At 39.1% G+C, this 24,783-nt stretch overlaps 1 protein-coding gene across 1 annotated transcript in view; it reads left to right on the top strand.

Moving 5' to 3' along the window:
* The window catches only part of DPP6 (dipeptidyl peptidase like 6), a gene marked incomplete at both ends in the record, with an annotated part of 413,796 nt that overhangs the window by 298,276 nt on the left and 90,737 nt on the right, over positions 1 to 24,783 (top strand). The window contains one exon of the mRNA XM_080340056.1: positions 14,230 to 14,311. Coding sequence (XP_080196182.1) covers positions 14,230 to 14,311 — 82 coding nt within the window. The remainder of the gene's footprint in view (positions 1 to 14,229; positions 14,312 to 24,783) is intronic.

The following is a 24,783-nucleotide window of genomic DNA, read 5'->3' as shown; positions in this document are numbered from 1 at the left end:
GGTGTGTGTTTGTTTGTTTGTTTGTTTTTCAGCAACTTACTGGGTTTATTTAATTTTTGAAAGCTCCATCTTTCTGGCAATGTATCTGAAAAGATCTTGTGGGCTCAAAGGGTGTGGAGTTCAAAGGATGAACACACACCATGAGCACGCAAGCTTTGTATCTGCAGTAAACCTGGCTAAGAATGAAAGCATTTGACTGACAGCACAGCTGTATTCCAGACAAAACAAAGGTGGAAAAGAATAGAATTATCATGCATAGTATGTATTAGAAATGCTAAACAATAACAATACAGTGGTCCAGGCAGTATGCTGCTACTCCATGATCTTTCTTCATCCTTGACAACCAGCTTCTTGTTCCCCCCAGCTTAAGCTCTATTGCACACTCCGCTGTGTTTCACCTCGCTCTCTGTGTTTGCATGAGCAGTGGTGCCAGCAGCTGGAGGGGTGGATTTGTCAGAGGAGAAGTGTACAGCATAAGGGGAAGATTTGGAAAGTGAGATGGTGCCAGAAGGCACGTAGGTGTGTCAGGCATCAGTGTCCCTGCTGCGTGACATAGTGATGGATCAGGCGACCGCTGGCAGGAGGAGGGTTGGAGGGATTGCTGCATTTTGTGTTGGTACAGCTATGATTTATGAAGTGTTTTAGGCTGCGGGTACGTACACAGGCATTGCAAACCCTGTTGTACAATAACAATTGCATTCATCTTTCAGGTGATCATAGTGCGTGTGAGTGGTGGAAAGGGTGGCACATAACTGTTTCCCCAGAACATGGACATTTATTGTTCCTTTAGAGTTCTGTGTGTATTTTAGGGTGGTGCATGAAGAGAGAGGACGTGTAGCAGGTGAACATGATTTAAAAGGTGATGAAATACAACAACTGAAAGTAGGGTCTCTGTTGGATGAAGGGCTAAAAATCTTTTCATTATGTATTTTGTATTTGACAGAGGAATATTGCTCTGGCAGATGTGTGTGGATGAAGATTGTTGAGTGCAGGACCAAGCACACTGACACAGCACAAGGCTCCCCTCATTTTGACATTCCAGGTCCTTTGGTGACGACAAAATTTGCAACCCACAGGCAGCATCCTTACCTTCCATGTGACAAAGACAGAAGTGACAAAAGCCTTTGGTGCTGAGCAACAAGCATTGAGCACCCTCATTCCCCTCTGCAATATCCCTCCCACTCACAGACACTCACTCCTGGAAATGGGCTGGCACAGTGTGACTTTCCCTGTGCTTTTTCCACCTTCTTTCTCATCCTTGGCTATGGTCTACCTCATCAGGAAGACCAGACAGTTCAGGCTTTTTACCCACTCACACCCTTGCTACACCCCTGCTGAGGCTAACTAATTAGGAAGGCAATTAATCTAATTAGTGGCATCATTTTTTAAATAACATGACATTGATCTGCCAGCATAAATTGCTTTTTAAAGGGAATTTTCTAGTTATTTTTGCCGTGTTCTGCAGACTCTCCAGATTCAGGCTGTGTCTGATGTCAAAAGGGGCTTGTACGAGCATTTTCCAGATTTCATTCTGAGCTCTCTGTAAGTTTGACAAGCCAATTTGGGCATGTCCCTAACACAAATGGTATTTTATACAGGGTGCATGGATGCTACATTTTCCCATGAGAGCTGTTGTGAAGGCGAACTCAGTACATAAGGAAGCATAGCACAATTGGGCTCTCTAAAGAACAACTACTATATACCAATGACATAGGCTCAAGGGATCTTATTTAAAAATGAAAATAAGGCTGAGCTAGAAGAGGGAGTAAGTATCCATGGAGGGACCCTGCACAGATTTAATTTCTCCTTTTTTGTTATTTCAGCCTTCTCGCAGCCTTTTGGTGAACTCGGGGTAGAAACCCCTACCGTTTTCACCACATTTGCCTTCTCTTTTCAATGGTCTGTGGTTTTCAGTTTTCACAGGGGGAGCCAGCTGAGATCCACAGTTCTAATTTTTCTGGGCTGAGATGCGTAGGGAGGTTATGTTCAGTTCAGCTTTCCTGCATGTCACCCATTTTTCTCCTGCTGTTCACCCAAAAAATGAGACGCTGGCGCCGGGTGCCATCTAGTGGAACAAGCCTCTGTGTTTGCTGCTCATGATCCCTGGTATGAACGTTTCAGTACCATCCCATCTGCTCTCCTCTGAACGGTGCTGTTTTTCAGATATATCTGCTGATAATTGCTTACAGCTGTCCGCATTATAAATATTTTTGGAAAGCTCCTCTCATAACCCCACAGTTTCACTTGCCACATTGTAATTACCAGATAGTGGTAGTTTATAGTTACTGCAATAGCATCTGCAGGTCTGGATGTGGAACAGGGAACTCTCGTGCAAGGTGCTGGGAAAAGATAAATATTAAATACAGTTATTTCCTAATATTATTTTTACTCACTTTTGAAAATAAAACTCTAGCAATACAATGTAGGCAGCAACCTACTTATGAAATCCAACCACTGAAAATCATTTTATTCTTTTGTGGATTTTAAAAATATTGCTCCAACTGTATCCAATATGGATGATTTTAATTCACATCATTCACCAAAATAAGGGGAAAAGCTTAATTTGTTCAGGGTCTTCATGGTCAGGCCATGAGTGACCAGAGTGTTCCCATAACCTTGTTGCAGGATTTCCCTCACCAGTGTTAGGGTCATTTCACACCAGTGCATGCCGCTGGACCACTGGTTTAATCTGGCACTGCAGGTCTTAAACAAGAGCTAATTTTGGATTGATATCCAAGGAAGCACCTCTGTCTTTCTCTTTTTGCTGTGACCAGTGGATATGTTAAACTTTTTTACAGTTCTGTATTGTGTTTGCATTCCCCAAAATAAAGGCCAGCATAAAACATACATTTCCTCAGACCTCTCAGTTTTCATCCAGTGCTGCATGAGCCGTTTCCCTCTAAGCACAGGTAAGTAGCAGGGATTAGTGCTGACCCCTCGTATGAGCTCTCAGCATGGTGTTAACACATCCAGCTGGGGCACATCAGTCGTAGAATCATAGAATAGTTTGGATTGGAAGGGATCTTCCAAGCTCATCCAGTGCCACCCCTGCTATGAGCAGGGACATCTTCACCAGCTCAGGTTGCTCAGAGCCCCGTCCAGCCTGGCCTGGGATGTCTCCAGGGATGGGGCATCCACCACCTCTCTGGGCAACCTGGGTCAGTGTTTCACCACCCTCAGTGTAAAACATTTCTTCCTCATGTCTGGCCTGAATCTCCTCTCCTTTTGTTTAAAACCTTGTCCTATTGCAACCAACAGGAGCTTCCAAATTTGCTTATAGGGATCAGGGAGAAAATCAGCAGTTATTCCCACTCCTCATTGATTTTGTGTATGGGAAGAAAGAAATCGTGCACAGTTACTCCTCAACAGAATCCATATTTCTTCTCAGATTTATATGGTGTAGTCAGAGGAACATGGTAAGTAGATCACAGGAGCAACAGCGGAGCTGAGTTCAGCTCTTCCTGCCGACACTGACGAGGGTCTGTGAAATACTGCACGTGTACCCCACACTGAACTCCCAGTAACTTCAAGAGAAGTCCCTTGAGTGTTGTGACTTAAAAAAATATGCATTGGAGATTGAAGTGATAACAGGAGGAGGAACTGAGCCCGTGCTTCACTGAGTAAATTTTCAAAGCAATGTCTGTAGAGCTCTGTGCAGAGCTCTTGCTAATCTTCCTGTCTTCTTATATACAAGCTGCTGGCAGGAAAGAGGCTAAAGTTAATTGAAGAAAACTTCATCAAATTTGCACATACCCTCTGGTACAATATTTTGAAAGACAACAAGGTTTTCCTTGCACATGCTCCCATTTCCACATTCACAGTAAAAGGAAAATGTGTTTCATTATTTAAAATCATAGTTAAAAAAACTTCAGGGAATTGGCTCTGCTGCAGACATCTGTCTGTTTGACCAAGACTGTTCTATTTTATTTTATTCTGGCTTGTTGTGTAGCATTAAAGAATCTTCCTGTGCCTCAGTGTCCCCATCCACAAAGCAAGGAGAGAAATAATGCTTATTCAACAGGGGCAATGTGTGATAATTACTGTAGAGAGTGCTCCACAATTTCAGTCTTTTACATTTACAAACTTGTACTAGAGCCCACATTTTCTTTTAAGAGGAAAAAGTACTGTAATGAATAGAGTCTGTTTTCAGCTAATTAAGGAGGAGTTGAATATTGTCCCTCAACAATGGTACAGAAAGGTTGAAATAAACCCTTATAAAAAGGTACGTATAATTGAGCAACAATGTGAAATTTGTTAAATAAGTTGAAAAAATGTATTCTGCAGTTTTTGAAGAATCTGCTGTTGCTACTTCTCTCTCATCACTCTTTACCAATTAACATTCCATAGTTTTATTGTCTTTTTGAGATAGTTTACATAGTTAATTAAGGCACCTGTGCTGCATAGTGTGGTGACTTTTGTGCCAGACCATAAATAACAACATCCTTATGATGTGATATGCTTTTTCAGTTGTATTTTGACAGCAGAAGACTAGCCCTTTGAAGAGTTAAACTTGATAGCTGGATTGTGGAGCCTGACCTTAAATCCTCTGAAGTGGATAGAAATATTTCACTTGGGTTTACTGGCATTTGGCTCAAGCCCTGATGAAGCTGTTGGGCTTCTCACTTTTTATAATCATCTGAATTAAACACTTTGTAAAGCATTAGAACAGTGGTTGAATCACACACTGGCTTATTGCTTGCAAATACATTTTGTACTTCTTTAAAAAGAAAGAGACGGCATTTTATTAAGCAAAGCCCTTATTTGAGCATCACTCACTTTCAGGCAGAGGCAGGTTGAAAGCAGCTCAGCCTCAGAAGGTGGTTCAGGCAGGACTCTTGGCTGTGCCAGTGGGAGGAAATCCACTTCAGCAGCTCAACACCATATTATTTCTCTAGGAGATTTGCCATTTGCTCACCCATGTTGGTCACTGCAGAGCATTTTTAATGTGAAATGTTCCTTTCCTGTGTAGGCAAAGCAATTCTTACCACATGCTTCTCTCTTCCAGAATCAGTTGTGATGTGGGTGGACACCTTAGAAACCATGTATAGCTATAATAATAACCAATAGTCCCCTGATGGGAGGATTTGATATTAAGGATTAGAGTAATAACAACTGAGACTGGAAAAAAAAATAATATATTGGGTAATTAATAGTTAGATGCAGATGTTAGCAGTTTAGCAGAGAAAAGCCCAGCAACCAACCTCCTTATCTTACAGAAAAGGTCAATAGCTTATGGCTCATCAGGAGAAAAACAAAAAATAAAAGGAAAGAAGAAAGGCTTGGACCAAACTCTAACATAGTGTTTATCTGAGGCAGCATCCCATGAAATGGAGGCAGTGTTCCTATTAAATTCTATTCTGGAATAAAATGTACTTCACTGTTGAGAGACTTCTCTGAATTTGGAACTGTTTGCATGTCTCAGTGTGAATAAAACTCCTTCGGTCCCCAGGCTGTGGTCAGCCTCCAAGCTGACATTGCCACAGGGTACATGCACATCCCAACACTGACCACAGCTAAAACCTGGCACATTAACCTGGGTTTTCCTCCTTATTCATACTCAACAAGGCTGAGTTAGTACATGGAGTTTTGACAGAAAAGTGAAATAAAGGTGGCTGAAAGAGAATGTGTAGAATTATGGTGCATAGCACAGAATAGACAGTTAACCACAGCCTGTACAATTGCTGTTTCCATGCATCACCATTCCAGAAATGAAATTGTTCTGTAGGTGGATTTCCATAGTGGAGACTAGGTTTTTTTTTTTGTTGTTTGTATTTTAATCCTAATGTTCAAGGTTCTGGGGAGTTTTCCACTAAAATAGGGACAAGAGACATGCATTTCCCCAGAGGGATGTTTTTACTCTGCTGCTGTCAAGCTGTGGAGACACCCTGCAGCCTGGGCCTTGGTTATTTGTTGCTGTGGTTGGGTGATAAACTCTTTCAGCCTACTTAAACTCGCAGTGTGTTGTGTGATTACACAGCATGAAGAATTTCTGCTGCATGTTACAGGACAAAGATCTATTTTTTTGTGGGCATCTGAGAAAAAGACAGTTTGCAGGACCCAAATCTGCAAGATTATGGGAATTTCCTCAATGTTGTGGGGCTTAATGGGGCCTGGGCTTAGGTTATATAGTCAGGGCTATATACAGACCTGTGCCCAGTCACTGAGGACTATATAGTGATCTGTGTCCCACCTCTGAGGAATATATAGCGGTCTGTGCCATAGCGCTCTTGTGCATCAGCAGTGTCCTGGGGCTCCCTTTCATCCTTGCTACCTGGTTCTATGACCATTCACAGGGAGACACTAACAAAATTTAATAGGCTTAAAATCTCTTGTTATCCCAAAATAGGCATCCTGCACCATTAGGGAGCCCAGAACACATGGAGAAGAATGGAATGAGGAAATTTTGGCAACACAAAAAAGGGGTTGAAAAAGGATGCTACAGCCACCGCTTTCCTTGATAAATTAACAACTGAGAAAGTCTCTTTATGGCAAAGGTGATAGAATCCCGGGCTGGTTGCCCAGACTGTGTCACACCAGCCCTGATGTCTCTCCACCCCTATACCCTAATCCTCCATTTATTGAATGCTCCACTACAAGTTTGAGGAGATAAGACAGGAAGAAAAAAGGTTGTTTTCCCGTGTCACACATAAGAAGTAGATAGGGGAATGAAAGCAACATCTGTGTGCAGAGTCATGAAGGCAGAAATTACATCCCCTTTCAAAGGCAAGCATTTCCCCATATGCGTGTACTTGAGGTTTATACATCTCTGTTATGGGGCTAGAGTAGTATTTTAGTCTTTTACATAAGGAGAGTATTTTATAATTGACTTTTAAACTGTGTCTGAAATCAGGCTAATTGTAGTATTGCTTAAAAGTGAAGGTATCACTATTGATAAGAAATAGAAATAATCGCTCTAGGAAGTATATGCCTTGTTGATTTTAACTGACGAGGACATGATCTATGTGGAGACAAGCTGTTCAGAAGAATATTGTGTTTCAATATTCCTAAGAACCTCTGCACAAACCTTCGAGATCTCCTATCCTGTTGACATGAGAAGAAATAAGATTTAAACAGAGACTCTAAGTTTTCAAAAAGATATGGAGAATACTGAGTCATTCTGGTTTTCTCTGAAACCTAGTAACACAAACTGTCAGATTAGTTTAGAGCACCAGCCTAAGAATCAATCTCTTGCCCCAATTAAAAGTGTGACCCAGCATCCAGGGAAGTCATATTGTAACGAGGCACTTCTGCTGGCACCAGTAGCAGAAGATCACAACTGTATCTCATTTTATGTACTAATAATGCCATATTGCTCTCTGCAGGCATCACAGCATGGTGCTATATTTTTATTAGGGTTTGGAAGTCAGACAAGGTCAGCTGGATGGAAAATGCTACTGTTTCATCACAAACATCCTTTCCCATAGACTGACAGAGTTGCCCTGAAGAACCATGTACATTGATCCTGGGCTCATTATTGCTGAGATCTTCCCAGTTCATTCTTCAACATTGCGGTGTTGACTGAGTTGTTTGTTTTCAATTTGTATTTTTTGTCCATATTTTAGCTAGCTGATCTTTGAATAGCTGTAATTCTGACTAGCCTTTTTGATAGCATTCAAACATTAAGATTTTCATTTGTCCATACCTCTGTTGTAGATAAATAGACCTGAAATCCTGCTAAATCCAGTGTCTTACCTCATGCCTTGAATAGCTCTGAGATCAGAGCCAGCTCAGAAACCTCTATAGAGTAAGAGAAAATTACATGAGTAAGACAAAATTCCTTTTAAGTGCTTGTGTTTATCGCCTGAATGCTATCACCTCTCATTTTCTGTTTAGGGGACAAAATAAGACTCCAGGACAAAAGTTCTTTAAAAAAATGTAGTAAAAATTCAGTCTGTCATCTATGATTTAAAGGGGTCACATGAGAACCATGATAATGTCATCATTTTAAAAGCAGTGCTACCAGTATCTAAGGACTGTTTCCACTGTTTGCTTGCTAAGGGGAAGCCTAGAGATTTTGATCAAGACCTTGCAGTCCTCCAGCCTGCATTACTATGACTCGTGGTCATGTACCAGTCTACGATGCATTTTTAAATCAGTTTTCGTAGACATTCACCAGAAAGGCAAGTCTGTGCCATCCTTTTCCAGAATTCCCAATGGAAGCTGGTGTCTCCTTTTTTGACAAGTGATTGATTTTAAAGTGGTATTAGTATTGTGCATGATCTTGCAGGCCCAGTACCAAATATTACATTGGTGGATGCTTTACAGAGACAGGCAGACTATAATCAAAAAGCCCTCTGAGCCCATATCAGCTTGAATCTGACTGGATTGCCAAATTAAGGACAAATGTTTTAGATTCCCTTGATCTTTATCTTTCATTCTCTAAATCCATAGAATTCATTCATCTTGGATAAAATAGTTGGTGAGCTCAGTTGTTCTTAAGAACAGCTGAATGATCTGATGTGTGTCTGTAGCTGAAAATAATAAGTTCAAATTGCTTTCATTAGCTCCTTCTACTTTTATTCACTGAAAAGTGCTATAAGGAATATATGTGTACGTATGAGTATGCGCATTAAATATTTAATAGCAGATGAGCCTAGATGAATGGAAGAGCCTTCCCCATCTATTTAAGCACTTTTATTAGAATTCCAGGAGGATTCTTTTAGTTGCATTTTCTGACAGTCTGATTTCTTGATTATCTGTTCTGGCAAGTTTTTGATTTCCATTTGTGTTATATATTATTCTATCTTACTGCAAGTCTCTGCAGGACTGTGTATCTCCTGGGAAGCGATTTTCTTAATGGCACCTGTTTCCTCTTCTCCTCAGTGAATACTGAAGTAAATAAGACATTTAATTGTTTAAGAATGCATTTTTGCTTCTCAAGAAATGGCATTTCTGCTTCTTGGAAATCTTTCCCTCTTTCTCCAAGTCCTTATCAATGGTTCTTTCTACATTTATGGACACATGTTTTACGTGCTTTTATTTCTTTTTGCAAATTTTCTCCAGTGCACTATTTTCTCATAATACATATTTCCAGTTCTTTATAACTATTCCAGATTTCTTCTCTATGGTAGTTTATATATCTTTTTTCTTTCCTTCTTTCTAAGGAAGAAGAAATCTAAGTTGCTGTCTGATTTTATGCTATTAGAATTAGATGTGAATACACCAAGTTCTGGTGCTGAGACAGGTAGTTTAGATATATATATACATACATATATATATATATAGCTAATAATGACAAAGGCTTAAAGTACTGTGAGTTGATGTGCTTAGGGCTGTTGTCTTTCAAAATATTCAGTGCTGCCTTGATGCAAATAAGAGGTGATATTTCTGCCTTCCCCAAACTTTTTTTTACTGTCTTGATTTCTTCAATTTTTTTGCATATACTATGGAAATCTTGATATATTTTCTATATTTTCCAGAACCACAGCATAGTTAATCAAGGGGTTTCAAAGTTTTTCTTAAGAACTCACTCTGGCACATATACAAAGTTTTATTTGTTTAGAAGATGGACATGACAGGGCAGCCTTTGGTGCAAACTTTTGCATTTTTGTTCACATTGGCAGCATGAACGAAGAATTTCCGTACAAATCCTATTGTTCTGTATTTAAAGTTAAAATTAAAAGTTATCAAAACTAACCCTGCAAGAACAACCTATAACATACCTTAGACTTTGACCGCTTTTTTCAGTTTCAGGCTTTTCCAGTCTGGCATTGTGAAACATTTTTGCTGAAGTAAAAGGAGCCTCTCTCTCTCAATTACAATGGAAAATTTCTACTGTTTTTTAAGTTACTTGTGGAGAACTTAATGTAGGACAGTTTGTCATGTTTGTGCTCAAGGAGAGACTCAGTGCCATGAAGTCTCTGAGGGAAATTGGTCTTCTTTAGAATAGGAGAAAAGTGTCAGACAATACAATCTGTGTAAAACTAGTTCTTCATTAATCATGGTATTTTATAAGGTCAAAAATAGGCAGCCTGATCTGTTTGTTAAGGGTTTTTTTATTACACATATATGTTCAGAGCTAAATTACAAGCAAAAATGATTTCGCAGACAGCATGCTAATTACACTTAAGGATTTTTCTTATTCAGAAATTTTGAGTGGAGTCTTTTTGGCAGAAAGCTTCATCTAAATGAGCAAATTTCACAATTTACTACTTCAGTAATGTTTTTTTGAACATTGTGCTGAAATCATGCCCATGTCTGGAGCAATTTAACAGCCTCTGGTCCAGACAATGTCTTAATGTGGAAGAGTTTATACAGCACCTGCTTCATCTTCTGTCTGGCCCAAAGCAACATTATTACTCTCTTTTCTGAGTTTTAAAATCAATCATTTTAAGAGGTGAAAGAAATAATGGCAACCCTCTAATAAGGCCTTGCTCTTTCTTTGGCTGGAAATGAAGATGAAGGTTCTTTTCGATAAGGAAATAGCAAACATGGTGTGAGGATGCAGGGAATTGAGTTCTTCATGCAAACCAGTAACAAGAGATGTTCAGATTGCCTTCAAAACAGCCCATTTCCAAGCCAGCATCCTACACAAATGAGCTCACAAGGGGAAGGCTCAGATCCAAACAAACCCTAATTGTGAGGGTCTGTGAGGAGCACCGGCTCTTTGAAGAGGCTGAGATGACCCATAATATTGATTGATTCAAGGAAAAAATACAGAGGAATTTAAGCAGGCCGTTTCGAAGGAGAAGCAAAGGTGTAGCTATGGACGATTGTAGCTTATGAGCAATAACATACCTCCCAGAAGGAGCTGACCAGCATGACCAGCAAACATTTATACAGCACTTGGAAAATAGATGAGTGATCCTGGGATATGGGTGTGCATTTGGTCTGAGCCTTAAGGCATTTTTCCAAGGAGAGCTAAAGCTCCAGAATAGTGTTAGATAATCAGAAATGTGTGTGATAGCTTCTCTCTAAATGGACTTTTCAGTTTGAGGATCACCAAGAGCTTTCCTGAGGAGAGCAGTAGAGGGTTTTGGCCATAACTCCTCCTCCTCTCTCTATGGGTGAATAAAGGGGTCGCTTGGGGCTGCCAGCGATGGAGTCAATGCATATTCCACCACAGACCATGCACCCAATGTAGCCTGAGTAAGCCTATGAGAATCTGGTCTTTCCCTGTAGGGTTCACAAGCAGGTGAACTCCATTTCCATGCTGCTTACAGGGCTGCCGACAGCATGGTCTCCACTGGCCATTGCTAATACAGCCCATCTCCAGATCACCACTGCAGTGTCTCTGAAGACTGCTAGATCAGGCTTGGCGAGGAGGGATGTCTTCTCAGTCCCCTTGCACATGACACTGAAGTTTACTGCAGGCAAGGAAGTGAATGTTACTACTCTAGGGAAGAGGACTCTCTTCAGAAGAGATGAGGAACAAATCAAAATGTACCAGGAGGAAAATGTCCATCTCTCAGGAAAGTTTGTGAGGGAAAACTGAGATCTTAGACTGCTTTCATGTCCCGTTGTAGAAAAGAGTATCTCCCAACATGAAAATGGATACCTGGCTACCACCTGCCTTGAGTGGTCTACATCACAGCCTGGATGTGCTTGCTGTTACGTGCTGAATATAGAGGAGGTTTATAGTAACTAGATTTGTAAATCAGGCACCTCCAGATAATATGCAGTTCCACCAGTCAGCCTTTCTATCCACATATTTTTCAAAAGATTTCAAGGTAAACAAACAAGATTTTGCTACAAAAGAAGGTTCCCAGCTGTTCCAAACAACTTGAGAAGGAATTCAGGAGATACAACTCTTTTTTTTCCTCAGTCATACAAGAGAAATGGAAGATGGCTTTACTTTTTCTCTGCAGCAGAGCTCTTTGCTGGTAGGTCGAATGGAGCGCTTTTCCTTCTGCCTTATCAGCTACCAAAGCTGGTTTATGCAGCATTACTCATTGTGTTATGAGTTTTTCCTCTTCTAAAAGAGGAAAACTCTGCTCTGAATCATTTGCTGTAGTTGGTATGACTATCCCTTAGCTCTACCTGTGTTATCTGAGGCATTACAGCTTTGAATTCTTACCATTTGTATAAACTTTTTATTTAGTGATAATATTTCCCTCTCTTGCTCCACTGTACAACACAGGCTAAAAAAAACCCAACAACAACAAACAAACAAACAAAAAAACAAACAAAAAACCAAAACAAAAACAAATAAAAACCACCACCACCAAAAATACACACACACACAAAACTTTTTTTCAATTTTATGTTTTTAACATAAAACAAAAACACTCCAACAAAACTAGGTAGTTTGTGTGATAAACAGTACTTTATTTTCTCCCATAAGAGGTTTTGATTTGATTCACTATTTTTCTCTCTTCTCCTGCACTCAGACATTACTGTCTGTTAAGATAATCAAGCTATCTAACCAAAGAGATTAACAGGAATAGCTGACTTTAAATTTAAGCAGCTATTGCATACAAGCTTGAAAAGATCCAGAAGAAGTTATATGGCTGTTCTTCTTAATGGGAATTTTGTGGCTGCTGTTAGAGTTTATGGTCAGAGTTATGTGTTCTCTTATCCATACCTTACAGAAGTGATTTTAAGCTACATACAAATATGACTTCGGGTTAAAAGCCATAGAAAGAACATACATAATTTTACTCCACCAGTACCAGTTGTGGATGACATTTGTCTGTAGAGCCAAAAGCTCTCCAGGCCACCCTGCAATACACTGAGACATGAGGGTCTGTGCATAATGAACCACTCTTGGCCTTCCATATCCTATCTGCATCGAGCCTGTCATCTTGACCACTTTAATTTTGATCAAGTCCATGAAACTCTTCCCAGAAGCCTTGTAGACGTTATGGGTTATGGTTTATAACCACGGATGCACACCTCATAGCAGGAGAGCAGAAGCTGCTGCTCCAGCTGCAGGTAGGATGGAACGGGAAGCTGTAGGTATCGGTGTCCTCCTTGAGCGTCTGCCATGACTCTAGCTGGCCTTTAAATTGGAATTTGAAGGAAAACCTTGTTTTTTTCACCTCAGAAAGACTGCACAAAATTTCTAAGCATTCCTCTTGCTGCTGTCTTTGAACTTGGTACAGCTGCCTCAGTGCAGCGGGAATGTGCAGCCAAGGGAAAACTTGCCTGGAAGGGCAGAGCTGGAGCATAACTGTGGTACAGCACTGATCACAAAACAGGCAATAAAGATAATTCAGCTGGTGTCTAATTATTGCATTCGGTTTTGTTCTGTTTTGAAAATATGGTCTGGAAAACATTGCCTTTAATGAAGAAATAAACTCTGTGTGAGAAGAGAGGCCTTTTGCTTAAAGGCTAAGCAGGCTTTGGCTCCTTTCTCTGTTTTTGGGTGATGTTGGCCTCAAATTGCCTTGTTATTCCTATCTGCAGACCAGTGATGATAATTCCCTTACTCCTTAAAGCAGTTTGAGATCTGCTAATGAGCCATACTGTGTACAGGCTTTATTAGTGTTCTTGTTTGTGGAATATTGCTGTACACAGACTTGCAACAATGTGACTTCAGAATATTTAATGTAGTTCTATGTGCTGAGTATAAATACAGCCAAGGCAATGCTATCTGTGCTGTAATAAAATGGCATTATGCTGCTCTGACATTTACCAATAAAGTCTCCTTTTTCTGTATTGCATTTGCTATGTCTCACTGAAGTTCTTCTACAAAATGAAGGTAGTGGATGAAAGAACAAGAAAAGCATTTTGATTTTATTTTCTAAAAAAAATAAGATATTTTGTATTAATTGGAACTTTTGCCTTCGTAGCCAAACTGCATATCAGTTGTTATACAGTTGCTAAACTTTCCTGCCGTTATGTTTAAATGAGAATTATTAGACACATAAGATTAATAAGATGAAATTATATTTTTCTTGTGGCAATATAATTTTAAAATGTAATTATTGTTTATCCTTGGTAGACCTCATCAGTGTTGATAACTACAATTACTTTGTTTGCCATCCTTTGACTAATTCTTAAGACTTAGGCAAGTCAGCAGTGGAACTAATGTGTTTGACTTTATATCAATAAGGAACAGAAATCGTCAGTTAAATACTTGATCTTACCAATGCTTGCTAGTGGTATAATGCTTATCTTATTATTAAAATAAAACCACAACCAAACCTACTGAAATCTGGCACTAATCGTTAGGTGATTCCAGCTGAAATATACTGTACGAGGTCATGGTGGATTTCCAAAGCAGGTATGCACCAGCTTAAATAAGAACATTCCTGAAATTGAAATCTTATTTTTCTCTTTTTGCAGGGATCCTCAGAATTTGTATCCCCCTGAGGTCAGCAATGCAAAGCTTCAGTATGCTGGTTGGGGTCCAAAAGGGCAACAGCTGGTAAGAGAAAGAATAAATGTGCAAATGAATTCAGAGACTGCTGTTGTTTTGAAGTAAAGAAAGAATATTTCTTTATTGACTAGTTTTTTAGACCTGTGTGGTAGCTTCTAGCATCTTTATGGAGATTTTTTTATAATGTCATTTATTTATAAAATTCATAAATATATACATTTACAGCAAAGTAATTGTGCCTAAAAATGCAGAGAAAGAACACTTTATGAAAGGTTTTTGAGAGAATGCACCTGCTTCTCCCAATGTTGGACACAGGATAGGTATTAAACATAATAGACTGTATGATTTAGTTAGCACATCGTTGCTTCACAAGGACATCTTCAGCCTTGCAAACTTGGCGGTAGGGATATTTTATTACTGGCAGCCTTGTTTAGAGTATGCATCTCTTTAGAACACAGTTGCCTGAATTTGCCCTCTAGTTGTTTGCAAAACAGGCAAAAGTAGAACTTTTTCTGGAAAGTTTTCAGAGCAGGCTTTAAAAAAACAAAACAAAACCAAACAAAACCCCCACACTTGATGGGGGTTCCTTGTGTTTCATGGAGCCTTTTACCCTGCAACAATTCTGAAACCTCCAGTGTTTTGTCCCTCAGCTGCTGCCATTTTGGATTTGCCCATTTTTTAGAGCATGTATTTCCTGGAGAGATCCCCTGGCTTCTTTTCCTGATGTAAATCCAATATTAAGATTTTGCATATGCCAAACACGCACTTTCTACTGTAACAAGAAAAAAAAAAAAGCACAACTTTTTTTTATATGAAATTTTTATACCAAAAAATGAGCTTGAAAAGCTAATTATCTGAGAAAATCTGGCATATGTCTCTTGTCCTCAGTGCTCTCTTGGGGATTTTTGTTTCTGTGTCCTTAACTAGATTGTTTTCAAATTTTGTGATTTGAAAAACAGCAACAGAACATATTGTCACTACCATTCAGCAAATCAGGCTGAAGGAAACATAACAGATACAGGAACAGGAAGATCTCTCCTCTGTTTCATCAGGAAAATTGGGTTTGAGAGACTCCTCGACCTCAAATCTGACAAGAGTGAAGATGCAGCAGCCTTTGCCCCTATACAAAATGACTTCTGAGGAGCTCTTTTTTTCTCATTGCACACATGTACATGCCCCATTTCCATCCCCTAACATGTGCAATTTCAAATGCCTAAGTCTGCTGCCCAACACATCACTGCTGAGCAGCTGATATCTATTCACAAAAGATTGGCGGCTGACGCTGACCAAACCCTCTCTTTTATATTAATTTGTGAAGACTTATGTGTTCTTGTCATTGGGCTTCTGGTCAGCTGATAATGTACAGTCAGTTGACAACACATTATGTTCAACAACTGGAGACTGCCTTCAGGACATGATGAAGAAAGTAAAAATAGACCAGCCTTTTGTATTTTAAGTTTAACAGACTGAACTTCACAAAGTATAGTGAAAACTACATCTACTAATTAAAATCTGATATTGAGTTGTTAGTGGTTTTCTCCATTTCACAGTGAATCTTCCTTTCTTTAATAGAGTTTTGCTGCAAACTTGTGTGCCTTCAGCACCTTGAGTCACAGCATGTTACTGATTCACATTCATATTAGTTTTACCAAGCTGAACGCGTGTCCTTAACTTTCACCACAAACAGCAGATTTATTTTTTTTCATACCAAAGTCAAACCAACCAATTTACTTCCTCCATTGCCTTCTCTACCACATGTAACATAACAATACAGAAAGGAAAAATATTTATATAAAAATGGATGAATTATATGTACAACAGGACAGTATATACAGTTCAGAAGCAAAGTCTTCTTTATTCCCAACTTTATCCTTTAATGCTGAAATAATTGACACCACTTTCCACTATCTTTTAAGAAATATACAGTGAAAACTTAATTCCTTACGACATTAAGTTTAGTACATGTCCCTTCTGTAGGACACGTGGCAGATTTTTTTTTAACTCCAAATATTCCTGTTACTATTGAATTTCATATGAATCTTGGATACATCTTTCAACAGTGGCTTTGTTCTGTATGGTGTTTGTTTGTTTATTTTGGCCTGTAATTCAGCCATATTTCTTCTTCTTGCATTTGAAATCAGGGTAGGTGAGAAGAACCTCACTGGTAGTTTAAGCATTATCTTGCATACCTCTAACACAGGTGCCTTTTTGCTTTTTTTCTTAACAGTCATTTACCTTAAAATAAAATGGTAGCTTCAGTTTATGGAATAAGCAGGCTTTCACACGCATCCATATAATCCATTGATAGCTTATGATCAGCAGAGGATTACCAGAGAAAAAAGAAGCATTATACAAGCATTATAAATGAGATAGATAGAAAAAATATACAATGCTCATTGTTCTGTATTTCAGGCCTAATTGAGTTACTCAGAATATAATTGCCAGTGAAATGTGTGCCTCTGTGGGGACATCATTGAATGCAAAGGCAGAAAAAAAATAAAGTTAAAATTAAATTTAAATTTGTAAATGTGAAATGGTTGCTAAATGTAGGCTGGGTTGTGTTGCAGGAGAGGGAGGCAAAAAATGTCAAATGGGATGGAAAGGGATAAGGTGCTGAGAACTTTATGTCAGCTCCACTGGGTCTGGGGTGGTTATGGAGCCAAACACACGTCACAGTATCTCGGGGTGGTCCTACAACTAAACTGAGGTACACGAGCGTGCACCAGCTCCGGTGCTGCTCACAGCAGCCCCTCTCTATGCACAGTCTGTAACCAACCTTGTCCTGCATCTCCCAGGAAAGGTGGGAACCATGGGTGAGTGGGTTTGCATCACCTTAAAGATACCCCAGCTTTCAGGAAATAAAAAGCTTTCCCCTTGAAATCTCCTGGTTTGTTCTTCTTCAAAGGAGAGGCAAGGCAAGAGAGCAAGAGGGTTTGGTTCCGAAAATATTTTATTCTCTTTATAGCTTCTATTTTGTCCTTCCTAGAGGAGCTTTTGGTTCCTGTGTCTGATCTCTTTGTCTCTTGCATGTCTAATCATTCAAAAAAAGAAACAAATCTAAAACAGAAGCAGCCTGAGTGATCTGCGTTCTTTACGATTAAAAATAAACAGTTTAACTTTCCCAGGAGCAATTTTCTGTTTATCTTGTTTTCCTCTGTCCTTACTCATTACATTACGTGCCAATTTTTAGATGATGAACTCCTCAGAGCACGGTTCTTGACTTCTTACTACCCTGCAAAATGCCACACGTGCCAACAGATCTGTATAAATAATGGCAGATATTGAATCTGAGAAAAATCTATGGCAGAAGATCAGAATGCAAAAAAGCCCTAATTTCTGGCACCTCAGAAAAATGGTTCAGCCTTTCTGAGATTTCAGCCAAAGTCTTAACAAATTAGGTTTTACAGAGCTGGTGGAAGAATTAGGTCCCTACCAGTACGGGCTCCTAAGTCAACAGAAAGAGAGACACTAGCTTCAGTATAAGAGATAGTATTTCCTAAATGTGGTTATTATTGAAGTGCTCGTTCCTCTCATTTGTCCTACAACATGAGCCATCATTTTTGCCTTTATGGAATGACTGAGAAAGACCATTAAATTGTCATTATGATATATTCACCTTTTGCAGGTGTAAATTACTGTGCAAAATGACTATGAAAAAAAAAAAACCATCTTTTCCATGGTGCAGCTGACAGCCCAAAGTTCCCCTTGGTATTCGATGGCAAAAGCAACATGCTTTCTGGTTTTCAGTAAATAGACTTTATTACCCTCAAACAGTTCATGTGATACTTTCAAACAATGTGAGGGTGTTGGTGACATGAGAGGTCTGTGGAAAAAAAAAAAAAGGCTGTATGTTTGCCCTATTCTGCATATGCTTATCATTGTAAAAGTCTTATATATTCTCTCTTTTCGTGATCTTGCATTTATGACTCAACAGTTACCTAACTTCAGAGTTTAAATTCTGCCACAAATAAAAAGCTTCTGTTAATTTATCTTGTTGGAATATTTTGCCAGTTTAATGTTCTATAATAGTACATCTTTTAGACTGATGTTCTGCCCACGTGCAGAGGGCTCACATGAGGCTTCCATGGTACCTTTGCCCCAATATCTATGCAAACCTTAATAGTTACTGTCACCTGGAACTCAGTTTTCATAAAACTTGTGCAGCTGACAGGCTTGGACCCCTTTATTTATTAAAATATTTATACATACATTTATATAAAATACGGTGTGAAGAGGTTTTCTTTGCTGGTTCGCTTGGCAGCATGGCTGAAGTCAGGGAGTGCTTCAGGAGCACGAGCTTGTTTGGTGCATATCTGTAGCTGAAGGGCTCAAGGAATCAAAAAAAATTGAAGTTTTCGGAATGCTTTTATCTAAGTTATCGCAAGATGAGCACATCATTGTTCAAAATATTTGCTTTAAGGACAAGCTGGGTGTATTTGTGTGTCCCATTGTCAAAAAGAAGGAGCAAGCAGTAGGACTGCTCTAATAACGCACAGTGAATATTTGCCTGTGTTGGCAGCACTAAAGTAGAGTTCATAGCAGTTCTTAAACTCCAATTTCAAAAGCAGAAGAAGTTCTGCTGTGCTGCTATTTTCTTTTTTTTGTAAAATCAGAATCTGTGACAGCCCTGAGAGATACTAATGATAATGGTGACACATCAGGTGCCGGGGAAAGCAGTTCTGCACAACTTTAGAGGCAGCAGTTATAATTCAAAAAAATATCTATCATAGATCATAGCATTTATTCTTCAGCAAAGAAAAACTTCTTTTTTCTTTTTTTTTTTTTTCCTGAGATTCTCCTGGCCAGTCAGTCTTTTACTGTTTCCACTGTCTTCTTTAAAGTACCAAAAATGTGCAGGAAGAGGATTATAGTTGCTGAAAGTTTTGCCCTTGCATTACTGCAACCCCATAGAATGGTCAAAACGGGTTTCTTCTGCATTCATAGTCAATAAACCTTTTCCAGTGCCAACTCTTAGAGCAGGAACTACCTTTTAGTCTTGCAGATTATGCAGCAATCAAGTGTATAATTGGTTCTAAATAATAGAAGTTATGTTTCACAGCAGGTGCAGAAGATGTATTAAAGAGTCTCTATTTCAGTGAAATACAAATGCCAGGAGGAACAAGTCTTTCAGCCCCGACTATGTTAGAGGTTTTCAGATGCCCTCAAACAATGAATGTTAATGCTGGTAAACAACTTATTGTCATAGATATTCCTGTCTAAAAAAGTGCAATACAATTTAGAGCAATATTAGAGGTCGTTCATATATAAAACATTTGAATGATGGATCCATTTAATTTCTTGTTATCAATTTTTTTAACACTGTAGCACAATGTCTTGCTAACTAGGATATCTAGATGCAAAAAGCTGGTTAAGTGATGACACCTGGAACTAAATTGGAGTGACTCTTCTAATTAGCAGGTTTTTTCTTGCCTAAATTTGTGCCTGTCATGCCAGCTTAGTTCCAGGCAGAAGTGCTGCATAGATATCAAGTGAGGAGGACCATTTTCACAGGAGGTACTGGATCATCTCCTGTTGTTCCTACTATAATTCAGCAGGGCTTTTGAACTGCTGTGTGTATAATTGCTGTAGATCTATTTGTCTCCACCATTATTTCATAGAATTCTACATCATTATTTTCAAGCTGCTGTTCTCTCACCTTTTCCTTTTGCAGTGACATCTGAATCAATATTTAGCTGTTGTCTGTTTTGTGTAATTATTCTGACTTGGTTATCTTGCTAGTTGCAAGGAATAAAAGCCCTCCCTTCCTAAGGAATATATAAGCCCCATTTAAGCATGGTAGGGGATATTCAGACAGCTTTTTACATGGTCCCTGCATTATGGGAAAAGCAAGAGTTTCAGCATAATGATATGCTGTCTCCCCCCTCATCCCCTTTTCCAGTGTCAGAATATGAACTCTTTAAGAAACCCCCAGCAAGACATTGCATGTATACTAAATACCTGGTCAGGTTACTCTGGGGATTCCACTCTCCCCACATTTTATTCAAAGAATTCCACTGGAAAAGTGGTTTTTTTCCTTTGATCCTCTGCTCTTTGGTTACAGTGGCCATAGTGTCCTGTTTTTAATTTTGCACAACCCTATCATTTCCTTTGGCATCAGTGGGCTTGATGTGTTTGGTCCTCATTCCCCAAAGCAAAGTTTTGGCACAGTCAGTGTTGTGAGCTCTGCTGAGAACGGTTGTGTCCCTCCCCATCTCAGCGATCTTGGTATTGCATTTTCATCAGTGGCAAAAGAGCAAGGCATGTAAGATAAGTGAGGATGCTACAATAAATGTTACTGAAAGAAGATATAGGTGATTATTATAAATAAGATGTTGCTCTTAATGTGGGCGTGAAAGATTTCAGAGGAAAAAATGAAACGGATTATTTGCCATAGAAGTTTTATCAATCAATCAGAGAAAAAGTTACTGTTCTTACATCCGAATATGAGGCACAGGATGATGTAGCGTTTAAGGCATCATCCCTAGAGATGAAACACTGTGATAGGCTTCCTCTGTGGCTTCATCTATGTCACTTTGTTTTCTGGTAGAGTTACAGCATGAAAGTGGCACTGAATTCCTACTTACAGTGGACTTACAGAATTAAATATTAAATGTGGATATTCACACTCTGCATTAGGGAAACTGAGTATGTACTTACAAGAAATGCATGTATCAATGGACGTGCTAGCTTAGAAAGACTCACCATCTTGTTGCACTGTAGGGCAAGCACTGAATTATCTTCATTTGTATGTTACCACATTTCATTATATGGTACTGCAGTTGCACAAAGTGCAAAATTCCTAACAGTGCAACACTGTAGCATAGGGCAGTTCCATTGGAAATAATTCCCTCCTATCATAGAGATCTAAAATGTTGATATTCTTTTAATTTCAACTGGGCTTTATGGATTTGAACACATATCTTTGGTTAATGGCATTTTTCATTTCTGAAATCTAGCAGCTGCAAATACCTACTTTAGGTCTACGCATAAGGGTTTCTGGCATCTTACAAAACCGTGGTTGGTAGATAATGTCCATTGAAAAAAGTGGTTATGAAAAGTGTTGTTCCCAGAAAGCTGCTATTTTGTGCCATGAAAATAGTTACATTTTACCTAGATCACAGCAGCCCATGGGAGAGCATGTGCTTGAGTGGCAGATGTTGGGATGCTGCAGGCAGGACTAAGCAGTCCCATCTGAGGGGCTGTGGAGCATCTCACTTTGCTTTGTGGTGGTGGTCTCACCTTCCCTAGAAATTGCCATTCGTCAGAGCTATGAGAAAGCCTCAGGAACAATTCTGTTAGCTTTACCCTTCACCTGCTGGAAATGGATGTTGATGGTCTCTGTTACTAAACATTGCATTAAAGAGGAATATTACTCTGGATAGCTCTCTATCTGAGGTCATGTGTACTGGGAGGAACCCTGAATCCCAGTTGCCAGTTTCTTAATGCTGACAAATAATCTCTGTGTTCTCCTTTGCCAGATATTCATTCTATAACACAATAAAAAATTTAAAATTAAACACTGTATCATCTCACATTAAATAATCTAATTTATAGTGATGCCCTACATAACCATCAATGATATTAGGTTACAGAATACAAGATAATCCATCAAACAGAACTTAAAAGCAGAATCAGAGTTCCATACTAAATGGTACATTTACTGATACATTTTTTAATACAACAAGGCAGTTATAAATTAAAATAACCACATTAGAATCCAGGGCAGGGAAATCCAAACAGACATGAGTCTCTTTGTTGAGGTGAAATAAACCTTATTTTCTTCCCCGAAGAACAGAAACTAGGACAGCATATTTTTCTTGAAACACATATTTTTAAATCTCCAGAATCATTATAATTGCTTGTTTGGCTGGACTCTGGCAGATTCTAGGTATGATTAGAATCTGTATGTGTTGTGGACTAGCCTGCTTGCAGAATACAAATGGCAATGCTCTGTGTTTATAGTGATGCACTGTCAAAAATGTAGAGGAGCTTCTAGAAAACTGAGGAGAATGTTAATGCACTTAATCTGGGAGAAGCAAGACAAAGAATCTCTTCTGTGCTTAATTTAAAAGGTCTTGTCCACATCTCCGTTTTGTTGCCAGCCTGGTCTACCACTTCCTTGCCTGGCTGCTGGCCATCATCTCTCTCCCCAGTTGTTCTGCATCTAAAGCTTCCTCCCCAGGCAGGACAGAGCTCCCACCCCAGAACTGGGGCACAGAACCTGGTCTGTAGCTGCAGATCAAAATGCAGATCAAAATGCAGATCTGTCAGAAGAGAAGGATCCTTCCTCATGGTACCTGAAGTTATAAGCTTCCAGCCTATGCCTTCACCGGAGTCTCCATTTACCAGCCCAATCAGTTCAGACTCTGCCTGCCCCTCCTTTCATGTAAGGGTCCCAGAGAAAATTCTTCAACATCCTTTTTGACACCTCTGATGGTGTCATGGGTCTTCTGACACACTGCTCCTTTACTTACTCTACCCATGCCCACCTCCTGCAGGCAAGGTGTTCACCCCCATCAGACCTTGAGCAAAGCCACCCCAGACCTGGAGATCTGCATCCTCTCTTGGGAGCTACTAAATGGGACCTACACACTGTTCATAGAAATATAAAATATTTCTTTATTTGAAGATCTGAAGGAACACTTTTCCATTCTCTCTGACTTCTTAATCTCTTTGGTGATCATGCATGATGAAAACAAAATTAAGTTCTTAATGTTTATATTACAAGGGATATTAAAAATTTCCAAGACATATGGACAAAATCAGGAGCTTTACAGAATTTACAAGTGTTGACTCTTCTGCACATCCTTTCCTAGAAATGTAATCAAAGCCACTGAAGGCAGCAGATTTTTCATTCATCTTTTACAGTAACTCTGACGGTTTTCCATTGCAGAATCAATTACATGTCCTTTCATTTCATTGATTTCCATGCAGTTAATCTCGTACACCGCTAATATCAGATGCATACAAGCCTTTGATCTCCAATGAGAAGTCATGAATACTGGTTTTGACGTGTCTATGATTCAGCACAATTGTTATGTGCATCAGTCTGTACTACTGTATTCTCAGTTTTTAGTGCTCCCTGGAGTGGTTTCACCTTCTCTGTCACGAAAGCCTTCCTGCAGAATGATTTTAAACCTGGTGTAGTCTTCACATTGATTTAAACACTACGTTTGCCCATCTCTGGGCTGGGTAAAGTTGAATTAAAGTAAGCCTTATCTATTTGTTGTGTACCTTCAGAAACTGCTATGTCTTGGCTTAGAAAGGAGTTAGCTTCTTACTTTGAATTTAAGCAAAGATAACCCCTGGTATGAAAAACTGAAACCACAGACTTTTCTGCCAATAATTCATCAACATGTGATTCTCTGCAATATGTTGATTGTGTGGACTTTTGGTTGGTTCAGCACTGGTTTTAATAATGACATTTTGGTTTTATAAAGAAAAGAAGTTGATTTAAAAATTCTTTATCTCACTCCTCCATCATAATTGTTATCTGTCTCTTTCCTAAGTTGTGAATATAAACCATTTGATGTAGAGAATTAAAATATTAGGAAGTTTTTTGTCTTACATCTTTTTTTTCCCACCTGCTATCAAGCTACATTTAAATGGCAACAAGAAAAGCATAATTAAAATACTAGTTCTTATTATGTAAGCTCAATGGTGAGGAGCTTTTTTATTTCCCTTTTTGAAGAACTGATAAGAGTTGGCGTAATGTCATATGCTTTAAGAACAACCCTCATGACAGAATGTATTAATGGAAGCTATTTGAACATCAAAGTTTGCATTTCATGAGGTTCAAAAGGAAAAATTGGCAGAGTATTCATTAAATAATGCATAGTCAATCAGCAACAAGCTTTAGAACTGATTTTGAATTGATCACACATTTTCCTGCTGCAGTTGATGTAAGAATGAAAACTGCAAAATGCCAAGACCTTTCCAGTACAATGCTCTTTAGATTTCCTTGATATGCCACAGTGAAAACACAATTATCATATCTGCTTCAAAATGCTAGATGGACGAGGATGGGCATGCTAATTTTGTGTAGTAAGGACAAGTTTTAATTTGGACAAAACAGCAGGGAGTATTTTTCTCTTTGCAGTTTTGCATTTTTGCAGCCCTCAGCTTCCAGGTTTCATATGGCAGTGGAAAAAACAAAACTGGCTTGAGAAGGGCTATTTCCAAAGTACTTAGATGGAGTTGGAGAGCACGAGGAATGGAAGGGAGAAGGGAGAGGTCTTTCTCTGTGTCCATTCCCAGGAAGAGCTTGATCATGATCAAAACTATATGTGTTCATGATCTGACATTTCCTAAGCCCAGTTACATGTTGTGACTCTGTAACACAGACTTCAGCCAGACCTTAGCACAGAAATAAAGAGGTAATACTTTTCTACTTCCTGGACATATTAAGAAGTGAAATCTGTCTATTTGCCTGAGACTTTCAGGCCAATGTGATGTGTAATACCATATGAATATTTAGATAGTTAATAAACAGTTCAGCACAAAACATTCCTATCGTCGAC

This window comes from Nesoenas mayeri (assembly GCF_963082525.1).
Source record: "Nesoenas mayeri genome assembly, chromosome: 2".
In the NCBI taxonomy this organism is placed as follows: Eukaryota; Metazoa; Chordata; class Aves; order Columbiformes; family Columbidae; genus Nesoenas; species Nesoenas mayeri.
This window is presented reverse-complemented; position numbering and strand designations above follow the sequence as displayed.